Raw genomic sequence first — 13,990 nt, 5'->3', positions numbered from 1 at the left:
TGTGGGGGAAATGATCCAGTTCAGTACAGTTTCGTACCATACGGATTTCGTACCATGACCCTTTCATATTATCCTATAAACCTGGGAACAGTATATCTAAATATATATGTTTCTGTATAAACCATCTAAATAATTTTATTTATTACAACCATTTACTTATTATAATCATTTACTTTTTATACGATTTTTAAAGAGACAAGATATCTAAGGTAATGAAAAGGATCTAAATGTTATGGTTTTAACCAGAGACATATAATACAATGTAATAATGTATTATATGTCTCTGTTTTAACTAATTTCATTGAAAAATACTTATTTAGTGGTTCAGGGTGAATAAAATGCAAGCAAATCCTGACAAATTTCAAGTTTTAGCTGTTGGCAAAAAGACATTTGAAAAAAACCCATCTATACATATTCAAAATTCGAACCTCACATGTGAAAAAACAGTAAAATTATTAGGCATTGAAATAGACTACCAGCTAAATTTTGATGTTCATATCAGCTCAATCTGTAGGAAAGCATCACAACAATTAAATGTTTTAAAACGTTTAGGCTCAGTTTTGGATAGACTTAGTAAACTTACTATATTTCATACTTTTATTCTTAGTAATTTTAATTTTTGCCCTCTGGCATGGCATTTTTGCACTGAGAAAAATTCCAAAAAACTAGAAAAGGTACAGGAAAGAGCACTCCGTTTTGTGTATGAGAATTTTACCAGCTCCTACGAGGACCTTTTACTTAAAGCTAAGGTGCCCTCCTTGCAGATCAGACGGATAAGAACAATGGCTCTAGAAACTTTTAAAATTATAAACAACATAGCTCCTGTGTGCTTACAAAATTTGGTGAATGTCAAAAAGTCTAAATATTCTTTCAGGTATGTAAATATTCTTGAAATTCCACAGATAAAGTCAACCCGTTACGGTAAAAAATCGTTCAATTTTGCTGCTGCTACTTTATGGAACAGCCTTCCAAACCATTTCAGGACTGAAAACAGTTTTCACATTTTAAAAAAGTCTTGTTCAGTCCTGGAACGGTTTGGACTGTCGCTGTTCTGCTTGCAGATAATTCTAATTTCTTGAGTTGTTTATTATTAATGCTGCTTTAGGTTGCTCTGGTCAAGCATGTTTTTTATTTCATTTGAAAATTTGTTGCTTATTTTTATTGCATGCTATGTAACTATGTGAGATTTCAACTTTGCATTACAGTTTGTTTTTTAATTATGTCAAAATGCACAGTTTTTATGTTATTTATATGTTTCTATATTCGGTCAAAAGCTCCTTAGAGCTTGTGTTGCTTATTTTGTACCTATGCCGAATCAAAATAAAGTTTTCTTATCTTATCTTATCTTATTCATCAATATTTGAGATTGGACAATTCGCGCCAATGCCAACTCACCTCACATCAACTTATCTCCACTTTAAACACACTCGCCCCTGTTTTGAACCAACTGGACTCTACTTTGAAAATGACTCGCTCCGTGTGTTATTTAGTAGTCTCAAGTCAGAATGAGATATTCCGCAGGATGCAAACACTTGTATGTAGCCAGAGATTCATATCGCAGTCATGGTTATTTCTGATGTAGCCTATGTCAATTAATAATACCAGAGACATATAATTGTAATATATATGTCTATGAAAAACCCGTGTACAATGATTTTTTTTAGTATAATACCGTACACATGTATGCAAAGTTGCCAGTTTTATATTTAATCAAAATTACTCTTCAGCTATCGTGTTACCAGTATGCTATGAAGATACCTCCCCTTTCTTATCAATAATTATACTACATTTTTGATTGCCACTCCAACATCAGCAATCTTAATTGTTCGGTTGTCTATAGTAGGAATATTTTACCAGTAATATTCATACTAACAAATTAATTAGTCTTTGCTGAGATTTCGGTTATTATTTGCATTATTATTCATTTATATGTTAGATATAACGCTCAGGATAAAATTCGAATATCACGGCCCAGGCCATGTGTAAATTTCCAAAAATCTATGGCTTCCGTGAATTATTTCTTAATTTACAGTTTTTGTACCATAAACAATATCAATACAAGGCTACATTAGTGTTAGATTATACTAAGAGACTGCAAAATATCAAAACAGAAAACAAGCACATTATATCTATAGGTCAACACACAGTATTCAACAGCGGATCGAATCATATTAAATAATATTATTATACTAAAGCTCTGTAAAATTGTCCCTTCTGACAAATTTTAAAAACAATAGACAAACAGTATATCAAACAACAACAATCTCTCCACGAAAAAAAAACAACATTTATGTCATTACCTCATTACCATAAAATTTATACGTATGTCGAATTACCGGTATTATTATTACAGACAAGGATATCTACTTTAGGTGTCTTGGTTTCTTACAGTATTTGTTGTTGCCTACTCATAAACGCATATTACACTTCAACACGGATGCCACATCGTACCCCAGTTTTTGGTTGGGTTCGTGTTAACCAAACTTTTTTTTGTTGTGTTTTGTGTACAGTTGTTTGTTTTTTTGGTCTTTTTTTTTGGCAATGGCGTTGTCAGTTTATTTTTTACTTATGAGTTTGAAAGTCACTTTAAATTTAAATATATATGTCATTATCTCATTATTATAAAATCTGTATACGTATTTAGAATTACCGTTAATTACAGACAATAATATCTGGATCTCTTTGTTTCTTACAGCTTTTTTGTTGCCTTCTCATCAACGCAAATGACACTTCAACTCGGACGCCACATGTGCTGCAGGATCTGTAAAATTACCTTTCCAAAGCACCTGAGATAACCCCAGTTTTTGGTGGGGTTCGTGTTGCTCAGACATTAGTTTTCTTTGATGTGTTTTGTGTACTGTTTTTGTCTTTTGTTTGTGTTCTTTTTTTTTTTTGCTATGGCGTTGTCAGTTCATTTTTTTATCTTCAACACGCGCGACACATGCATGTGGACCATCATCTACTTACCCTTCCAAAGCACTTGAGATAACATCAGTTTTTGTCGAGTTCGTGTTGTTCAGACTTTAGTTTTCTGTGTTGTGTCTTGTGCACTGTTGCTTGTCCTTTAGTCTTTTTTATTTGCCATTTCCTTGTCAGCTAATTTTTGGCTTATATGTGTTTGAAAGTCACTTTGGTATCTTTCTCCTCTGTTTCTCCTTTTTTTTCTTTCTTTTTTCTTCCAAAAACAAGATCGATATAGTTTAGTCATACTTTGATAGTGAAACAAGGGTTACTCGTGCAGTTTTTATGTATTTTAAGGAAATTTAACTTAGGAGGTGTGAAGTGATTTTAAATTATTCAAATATCCTCCAATGTCAAGACGGAAATGTAATGGATGCTTCAAGCGGGAATGTATACAACTACATGCATTGATAACCTTACGGCTTTCAGCAATTCATGTAATCTACACTGTATAGTTTGGCTTTATAAATATTTTGATATGAGCGTCACTGATGAGTCTTATGTAGACGAAACGCGCGTCTGGCGTACTAAATTATAATACTGGTACCTTTGATAACTATAGTCAGTTATACAAAAGACACCGAAATGTCAAAACGTGAAACACTTCAAATGAGAAAACCAACGACTTGAAGTATGACAAAACAATAAACACCGAATTATCTTGACTTAGGACAGCCTTACAGAATATGGCGGGGTTAATATGTTTGTAAGCGCTCAACACTGCTCTACTGAATGCAGCAAAACTTAAAAACACACATGTACATCAGTTGGATATGTCTGAACTCATCGGACATTCTGGGCGCTCTATCAGCTACTTTTGCTATATATGAGCGTCGCGCGGATATATAGTTGTTCGGGTAGAATAACATAATCTGCAATAATTTAAAACGCTAAGTCCACTCGCATTTATTATATAAATTCGTCAGATAAATATGAATATAAAAGTAGAACGTCATATGTCAGTAAGTGAAGGTTGTCGTCACAAGACAAATATAACTTATAGATAACAGCATATATGTAAGTGTAAACAAAGATTGACTTTGATATTACAACCTGTTACAGGTTGTGGATTAATACCCAAATGGGTCATGATATCTCAAACGGTTACCCAAGTGAATATAATATTTGTAACCCGAATTGGATATAATTTTGCTGTACAAAAAGTACACCCCAAAAAATAAATGAAACCATTATAAACAGTGAACTGTTTCCATCACGATTGTTATTCCTGAATGATTTTTTTTAAAAAGTGTAAAATGTATAAATGACTGAATACGCTGAGGAGGAGATTTGATATTATACTCTATTTCTCAATTACGGTCAGATTCGGCAAATCAATATCCAAACTGACAAAATTAAGAAAAAAAATGAACTAAAAATTGTAACGTTCTATAAAAAAACAGGAACATATGTATTGATATAGATAAACTGTTCCCAGAAAAAAATAAATACATCATTTTTGACAGCAAAATCAATGTATTGACGACCGCATTTGAGAAAATGAACCTGTATGTATTGAAGACCACGTGACAAAACAATATCAGCTTTACCTGGCACCACGGTGTAATAATTGGATTGGTAGTATGTAAACGCTAAAGGTAAATTAGTAAAGGTAAGACAGAAATACTTTCTACATGTTAGTTAATTGAAATGCCTCAAATTAACGTATAAAAATGTGATTTCAGTGAAAAAGTCGTGTTTCAAAATGCATTAAATGTATTGCATATCATCGCACAGCGAAATTAGTATTACGATAAAAAGTTTTAGTAGTTCCCTATAAGAAGATACGAAATTATACAGAAAATAGTGACGTGATAAAAAAAGTAGTTGTATTCATTTTTACCCTCCGCCATCCAGCATAATATATAATAACAAAAGGCTAAACTTTACACTTTCAAGACCCTCCCCCCTTTCCAATGCGTCATTTAATAGGACGTTGATTACATAAATAGACAATCTATCTCACGAAGTTTTAAACCCTTGTATTGTTAACTTGACGATTTAATCTATATCGGGGTCAGACAGACTTACTTGTTACATATTTAAATGTAAATGTTTAATTAAAACTGTTTAGTCAAGCCAAGTTATCTGTAAATAGAAAGATACGTGTTTATGTGACTCGAGTTTTTCATAATGGTTGCACAAATTTCAAAACATCAAAAGTTCAATGAAGGATAAAAAAAACTTAATTCACATAGTTTTTTCATTGAACCCCCCCCCCATGATAAATTACTGTTTTGAAAATAATTCAAAAGTGCATGGTGATGGTCATCTAACTTGCATTAAAAAGCGCCAAAATTTTACTATCAAAAGACCAACGTACGATTAATATTTATCTTATATGACTTGTAAGTATAGTACTGTTCATTCATTTCTTCAATTTCCTCACTCGCCAAACTATTATTTCAACGGAAATTTATGTATCAACAACTTATCATATTTAGAAAAAAATATTTTTGATTCGATATGGGATATTTTATTATTTTACAATGTTTTTTATCCAATTTCTGTGCTTTCTCACCGGCATTTTGGAAATGACCCCCGTTTTTCATTTTTTTTTATTATGTTTATATTTTCCAGCGAATTTTCTGCAATATTCTAATTTATTTTACTTTCTTAATGTGTTTTTTCTCTTCGCCTTTAAAAATGAATAATAAAATTTTAGAAACAGGGTCAATCGCATGTGAATCGACTCGGAGAATAGGATTTTGACAGCTAAATTCCCTTTTAATACCATTGTGCATCTCTAAAACTTAATTTTTATCAATCTGATGAATATACGATTCCTGTATCCCTGATATTCTTACAAGCCTTTGCTCATTTTTGAAGGCCGTTCGCGGTGACCTATATTTGATAATTTCTGTGTCATTTTGGTCTCTTGTTGAGAGTTGTCTCATTAGCAATTATACCACATCTCCTATTTTATATATTATAAGCGAATTGTGATCACATATATATCTGCATAGTGTTGAAGAATTTTGATCTGATAATTTTTTTTTTCGTTTAAAATATTCGTAACATCAATGTGATCGAATTCGCTCTTTCGTATATCAATATTTACATTGTAATTTTGATGGATATTATATTTCGTCGGCTCAATAGTTTACATTATCAATCGGTCGACTTAATTCTTTATTTAGTTTCACTATTAATCCAAACATGTTTCGTCAGAATACTTATATACGTTATAAGAAAATTTAGAAATTTAAAGACTATTAATTAAGTTAGAGATTAATGAAATATTAACAGCAATAATTGAATGCTTGAAGAAAATGAATTAGCCAGGGTTAGCCTATACAATAGACTGAATGTAACACTTTTTTTGTAATTAAAGGGAAAGATTTCTATATGCCATCCTCACGAATAATAAGTGATGTTGTTCCTTTATTGCATGGTGCCAGGTAGTGTCATATTGACCTGTTGTCATTTTCTGTCTTACTGCATTCATAATATATTTGCAAATGCACATTGTGATACTTTCAAAATTTCCGAAAACATACAAAAAGGTTTCACACTGATTTTCATATAGTGAATCATTGCTACACATTGCAAGAAATTTTAAATCATAAATATATTAAAAAAAAAATAGATGTGTTATTTTCCTACATCACTTTTCAGAGTGTTCCTAATCTACAATAGCTCTAAATTTGATACATTTTTCTGCAGTAAACTAATTTTATAGCAACTACAATAAATGACTGGTATTTAGAAATATGGTAACATCCCGAACTCTAAAACTTGTGGAGTTTGCTAAAGAGGAGCGTTCGTTTGCCAGCACGGGTTGAAAAATGTGACTTTAAATCAAAGTTTCAAGTTTCAATATTTTTAAGGGGTCCGTAGGGTGCTGAATGTTCTAATTTCCAGTGGCAGCCCACATTTCTGTACTTTCTTCTGGTCGACCCATTTTATACCGTGACATACTGACCCAAAGCTCTCTGTATTATAAAACACATTGTAAAAACTCTTTGATGGTCCGTTGGTGGCTTGTAGCAATGCTGAACATCTGTCATATACTTTACCCTCGTTTTCCAATGGCAGTCCAAATTGAACTGACCCTTTTTAAGGACCCATAGCTGTCTTTGCGGTATGGCTTTGCTCATTGTTGAAGGCCGTACGGTGACCGTTAGTTGTTAATTTCTGTATCGTATGGCTCTTGTTGGGATTTGTCTCCTTAGCCATCCTATCACATCTTTTTTAATACTTATTGTCTTTATTGCTAATTTGTTTTCGTCTTGAACATTCATGAAATAATAGCCACTGGACTTTTAGCAACCAACAATCAACCAATCAATATTACCGGCTGTCTATTCGGCATATACATAAGGATTTGCGCTCACGATTTCTATTATAAAAAGAACTGCACTGCAATACCTGTGCCATAATTGTTCCATATGACGTATAGATAGCCGCTAATAGGATGAGGGAGCAGGTGTGTTATTAATGAAAAGACATCTGCGATGAACGAATCATTATTACCTATTTTTCTATAGTATTATCTTTATTTTCTATTTGTTCATTAATTACTTATTGATTAACGATGTTCTTTTGATTTATATATACGAGTCTAAATTGAAAATTACGTTCAAACCTATGATTGCGTTGGATAAAAACCGCAATTTTTATACGTGTGCATATAAAACAAATTTCGTTGTAGAAGGGTCTAAAAACAGCACATGCAAACAACATTTTCCAAAAGACCAAAAAAGTGAAAAAGTCTATTTAAACAAAACGCATTTGACTAACAGGTCGAACAACTGATGTTCTTTAACCCTGCTGACTGCCATTGGCGATTGCCAAATAAAATTGATCACAAGATATAACAAGATGGATCTTGATATAAATTTAATACTAAACAGAAAAAAAAAATAACTTGTGGCCACGCTGTTATGCCACAAACATACGGTGTCAATATTTTTTTAGTACACCAGATCCGGATTTCGACAATAAATGTCTTTTCAGTGATGTTAGGGATCGAAACGGTATTTGGAAGGCCATATAAAAAGTACCCTCATTTTTAAATAGACTCCTGACTTTTAAGAGTCAATATAGGATGAACGCATCATATATACAGGAGGGAAACTATGATACAAGCCCAAACGAAAAAAATATAAACGAGTCTAAATTGAAATATGATTGCGTTGGATAAAAACCGCAATTTTTATACGTGTGCATGCAAAACAAATTTCGTTGTAGAAGGGTCTAAAAACAGCACAAACAACATTTTCCAAAAGACCAAAAATGTGAAAAAGTATATTTAAACAAAACGCATTTGACTAGCAGGTCGAACAACTGATGTTCTTTAACCCTGCTGACTGCCATTGGCGATTGCCAAATTGATCACAAGATGTAACAAAATGGATCATAATATAAATTTAATACTAAACAGAAAAAAATGAACTTGTGGCCACGATGTTATGCTACAAACATACGGTGTCAATATTTTTTTAGTACACCAGATCCGGATTTCGACAATAAATGTCTCTTCAGTGATGTTAGGGATCGAAACGATATTTGGAAGGCCATATAAAAAGTACCCTCATTATATATATATAAAAGTCTATAAAAAGGACCAACCAGCAAATTTTCTACGTACCGGATCGTCTAGAATAGGCGATACTATATGTCAAAAGTCCAGGTATATATTAATAGAAATTTATATTGAACCTATTGGCACGCATTCACACATATCAATTGTAGATTACGATGGATTATCTAGATTATTCCGGATTTGAACCTGATTCCACAACATTTTACGATCAGAATAGTGAAAATTATGAAATAGAACCATGCGATGAAATTGAAGGAGAGCCTGAGTCAACATCTTTGCCAACACTTTTACCCCCATGTAGAATTTGTACGAGGAAAGCTTCCGGGTTTCACTATGGCGTCAATACATGTGAAGCTTGTAAGGTACTTAGAAATCTTAAATGTAAAATAGAACAGCAACATACAAAAGATGGACAATATCTATTTACACATAGACGTTTACAATAAATGATTGTAGTTATTACAACATTAATATTACAATAAATAAAATTGATTAACTACATGCAACTACTGTTATCGAAATAAGAAGTTGTAGTTTATCATCAACTTAGCATAATTTCTGAATCAAAACCATATATATATGCAAAGGTACAATAATATTAAACATTATGGTCTTGCATGCGATTACGATGGCAGAATGCAAACAAAAAGAGTATTTCGAGGCGGCGGCGACAGCAATTTGCGCATACAGTATTTGTATACAATGTAAAGCTTCACATTTGAGAAGGCAGAAGTCCTGGATGCCTAATTTACTAATACCTTGCATGCAGATGCCTTATGAAACGAATTGTTCGCTTGCCATATGTTCATTGTCTTTGACCTCATTTTCATGGTTCAGTGGCTGCATGCTTGAAAACAATATTTAAGTTTTTTTGTCAGATTAGATTGAGAGTTGTTTCATTGGCATCACATCTTCTGATTGATATTACATTTGTTACTCATACGACTTTCTCTACAGGGATTTTATAGAAGGACATTACAGAAACTGACTAGAGGGCTAACTCTGCCGTATAAATGTGATCAGGACCAGAATTGTCCAATAGAAAAGGAGAGAAACATGTGTTCATACTGTAGATACCAAAGATGTGTAGACGTTGGCATGTCAAAACAAGGTAACAGTATATTTTAATATAACCTCACAGTACGCACATGTAGCTCAAATACTATAATTTTGGACAAGATCAAAGATTTTTTGGATACATTTGACAAAGTGTGAGATATGTTTCATTTTAGAACTTTAGATTGTTAATTTCGTAAATCTTCTGTTTGTGTCATACCACATCTTATTTCTGTATCTAAAATTCTCTTATGACACAAAATATGTTTAAAAATGTTGTAATTTAGTAGTGTTAGGGACGACACCAAAAGCTTAATGTAGGATGAAAAACTTAATACAAATAGTTGTGTTTATCTTACATCGATTTTCGGAATGCAACATATAGATTTGAGTTACAATTATAAACAAAATATAAAACATTCTTTGAAGTGTGTTAATGCAAACTGAAATATAAATTAAAATAAAAATTTGAAAGTTTATATATAGAATTTTGTATTTAGTTTAAAGCAATTTTTATATGAAACAATGTAATTTTGTATATTCCATTTGAGAAAAGAAACAAAAACATGCATTCAAAACCATAAACCCACTATTTATCCATGCCAATAGTGGGCGAATGAAAAACTCAAGAATCCATTTTTTGAGGCATACTTAAAATGCTCATAACTTTTTCCTAATATTTTTTTAAAGTGATGTCCAAGTCAATATACAGAACAAACATATATTGTTGAGGAAAACCGGACCCATAGTGTCAGTGAAAAAAACTATATGAATTAACTTTTTATCTTACATTGAATTTTTGATGTCCCTTAAATAATTCTATGTTTTCAATGAAATTGAAAAGCATTTCAAAACTTTAATAATAATTGTGATATAGAAAAGAAGATGTGGTATGATTGTCAATGAGACAACTATCCACAAAAGACCAAAATGACACAGACATTAACAACTATAGGTCACAGTACGGCCTTCAACAATGAGCAAAGCCCATACCGCATAGTGAGCTATAAAAGGCCCCGATAAGACAATGTAAAACAATTCAAATGAGAAAACTAACGGCCTTATTTATGTAAAAAAAATGAACGAAAAACAAATATGTAACACATAAACAAACAACAACCACTGAATTGCAGGCTCCTGACTTGGGACAGACACATACATAAATAATGTGGTGGGGTTAAACATGTTAGCGGGACCCCAACCCTCCCCTAACCTAGGACAGTGGCATAACAGTTCAACATAAGAACGAACGATAAAAATCAGTTGAAAAAGGCTTAACTTATCAGATGGACAAAAATACAAGTGGAATTGGCCCGGTACTTATACATCCCGACACAAAAAGACACAATGAACAGATCTGAGAGTACTCGCAGTTATCTGACAGCTAGTTCAAAGCCACTAACAACTAATAAAAAAATCATGCAACTAAGACTAAACTATCAATCCGTACACATCCAACATCCAATGAATTTAGTGTAAAGACGTCATAGTCATTTTTTAATTTACTTTTTCTATGTTGGATATATTTTTTTATTAAGCAATAAAACAAGGACGATATACTCATGCCCGTAGAGCCCAATATACCAAAGAGATCAAAGGGATACCGCTGGCAGATGTAAAAACAGAAGCAGTAGATTGTATACGAGTTGACGAAGGCCAACTAAATTGTTTGTTAAACAAATTAACGGAGGTCCAAGAAAAGTATATTCCTGGCCTTAGAGAACGATTTCCAAATCCTGAAGTATTCCATGCAACACATAAAGAAATTTACGTAAGTGTTTGAAATTGTTCTATCTCTTAATAATAGAAAATAGAACACTTCAACCATAAGAGCTTTAAAAACTCGGCATTTCAAAACCTCAAGTAATATAAACATCAGCACACGACGGGTGCCATATGTGAACAGGGTCTACTTAACTCTCCGGAGATCATAAGATAACCCCCGGTTTTGGTTAGGGGTTCATGTTGCTCAGTTTTTAGTTTTTGTTTGTGGTGTTTTGTGCATGTACTGTTGTTTGTTTATTGGTCTTTTTTAACATGGCATTGTTAGCTTGTTTTTCACTTCTGATTATGAATATCCCTTTGGCATCTTTCGCTTCTCTTTGCTATCTTTTCTCTCTCTCTCCATGTGCTTATTAATTATGACTATTTCCCGATCTGCAAAGTTTGTATTTGAATCCGATTAAAATTGTGTTATTTCTTCAGGACAATCAGTGTGTATTTCGTGTTGACACAAAGCTACCTTGTCAGTTACCAAAATGTCTGCCTTGTGAAAAGGTTGATGCAATGAATGAAGACGAAAAAAACATCATTAGTGAAATTATTACATCAGGTCTTGATTCGTTAATACGTTTCCAGGTGGAATTTGTAAAATGCATTCCAGGATTTAAAGATTTATGCCTCTCTGATCAATCAGAACTCCTAAAAGGTATGTTTATGAATTTGTTGCAGGAATGCTGAGTTCCAATTTTTTTGCACAGAAAGTCAAGATCTACATTCTTGCCATATATATATATATACATATCAAAATTATAAAACGATTGCTGATAAATGAATTATCTCCCTTAAATAACGACTTTAAACCAATTATAGCAAGTTTACATCCAATTGGTTTGAGTTTGTAGGTAAAGGTAATATATTTGGCTAGCTTGCATGCTAGCTGAACCGTGAAATCATTATAAGGAAAGGTATACTACCCTCCTTTAAAAGTAGTCTAGTCCAACAAACATATAGATTGGTTATCTGTCGGACTAGTCTTCTCTTAGAGGGGGATAGTTTACCTAATCTAATAATGACTATACGGTTCAGCTAGGAAGCAAGCTAACCAAATATATTACATTTGCATACACGCTCAATGCAATCGGCTGTTAAAAAAAATCAAATAGATATCTCGGACTTATGAATGTTTGTGTATTTGTCAAAGATACTGTCTTCGATATCTAAAAGAGAATGATATGCTTTTGAGTAGACGTTTTGTCATTTCTTTCTTTGTACATTTTTCTATTGTTAGCTTCAGATACATGCAAAATATTGTTTCGATTACAAATCATTTAATACAGTTCTCACACAAAGCCTTCTTTCCATGTATACATACTAATATATTTGAAAATGATCATACGAATGCTGTTGTTCTACTGTTATTCCCACGCGATCAATTTTCTTCCTTTTGACTGATTCTGTTTTTTTTTTTTGCAGCAACTTTTTGTGAATTCGGATATATTGGAGATACCTGTATGTTTAATCCTGATATGAAAGTAATGCTGGGTCTTATTAATATGCCTGCTGACAAACTTCAAATGCATGACTTGTGTGAACCAGAATTTATTGACAGCATGATGGAGTATGCTAGAAAAATGCAGAACCTGAGATTGACTTTTGAAGAAATGACAATTTTAAGAGGAATTATAGTATTATCTACAGGTAATAGAGATTTATTAAATATTTAAGAAAGAACCAATATTTTGTAATAATTTGTTGATTATCGATCATAGCCATTGTTACCAATAGAAGCATCAACAATAAGCATGTATACCTAAAGACCATACCGGTTTTCAAAATAATTTTATGTAAAATGAGATGGCATGTCAGAGTTTACTATACAAAATTATGAATATGGTTATGCAAAAGAAAGGTGTCTCAAAGTCATAAGTCGAATTTGGACCGACAAATAAAACACTTTTGAAAAAAATGTGAACTATTTGAATTAAGTTTTAAGTTAATAAAAAACTTGAACAATGTTTGGACGTAATTATAGCAAATGATATTCAAATTTCAGATCGATGTGAGTTGCAGAATCCAACCAAGGTCGAGGAAATACAGTGGACTCTCGTTCAATATTTACAATTTATGACACGGCATTCTAAAAGTAGATTGTGGACCCTTATTGGCCAGCTAACATCTCTACGCAGTTTAAGATTAGAACAAGTGGTAGGAAAACTACTAAACAACTTTAAACAAACTAGTCCATTTATGAATAGTTTTCCTGTTTTAAAAGAAGTTATAGCAAGTGTAGATCCAAATGCCTAGTGGTGAATTGTCTAATAAATTCATACATTTTTTACCATATTGTTACTTTATATATATTAAATCCTGTTTTGTATCTTGTCGACTTTATCTTGCCTGACATACAGAATAAATACATTGCTGTGTATAATACTAGTATAAGGAGTTATAAAATAGCAAAAAGAATAATACCATGTTATCGGTAAGTTTAAGGATACGAAGATGTGATATGATTGCCATTGAGAAACAAGGCAACAAGAGAATCGGCAGTTTCACAGGCTGATCACCAGAGATATATAAAAAAAAAAAGAAGACGTGGTATGATTTTCAATGACACAACTCTCCACAAGAGACCAAAATGAAACAGAAAATTAACAACTACAGGTCACCGTACAGCCGTCAACAATGAGCAAAGCCCATACC

General features: G+C 32.5%; 1 protein-coding gene across 3 annotated transcripts; it reads left to right on the top strand.

The window, feature by feature from the left end:
- The first annotated feature begins 4,429 nt into the window (after positions 1 to 4,429).
- LOC143063714 (retinoic acid receptor alpha-like) lies at positions 4,430 to 13,664 on the top strand. Of its 3 annotated transcripts, none has more exons than XM_076236039.1 (7): positions 4,430 to 4,539; positions 8,659 to 8,871; positions 9,467 to 9,620; positions 11,104 to 11,336; positions 11,771 to 11,993; positions 12,761 to 12,985; positions 13,341 to 13,664. In XM_076236039.1, the coding sequence occupies exons 2-7, from the start codon at positions 8,665 to 8,667 to the stop codon at positions 13,589 to 13,591; spliced, it is 1,293 nt and encodes a 430-aa protein (XP_076092154.1). In that variant the 5' UTR covers positions 4,430 to 4,539; positions 8,659 to 8,664; the 3' UTR covers positions 13,592 to 13,664. The 3 variants fall into 3 exon arrangements, with proteins under 3 accessions (XP_076092154.1, XP_076092152.1, XP_076092153.1); XM_076236037.1 differs by having other exon boundaries at positions 4,433 to 4,559; XM_076236038.1 differs by having other exon boundaries at positions 4,438 to 4,573.
- Positions 13,665 to 13,990: the final 326 nt, after the last annotated feature.

The sequence above is a fragment of the Mytilus galloprovincialis genome, chromosome 2, assembly GCF_965363235.1.
Source record: "Mytilus galloprovincialis chromosome 2, xbMytGall1.hap1.1, whole genome shotgun sequence".
NCBI classification, from domain to species: Eukaryota; Metazoa; Mollusca; class Bivalvia; order Mytilida; family Mytilidae; genus Mytilus; species Mytilus galloprovincialis.
The sequence above is the reverse complement of the archived record's forward strand: the minus strand, read 5'-3'. Positions and strand labels throughout refer to the sequence as shown.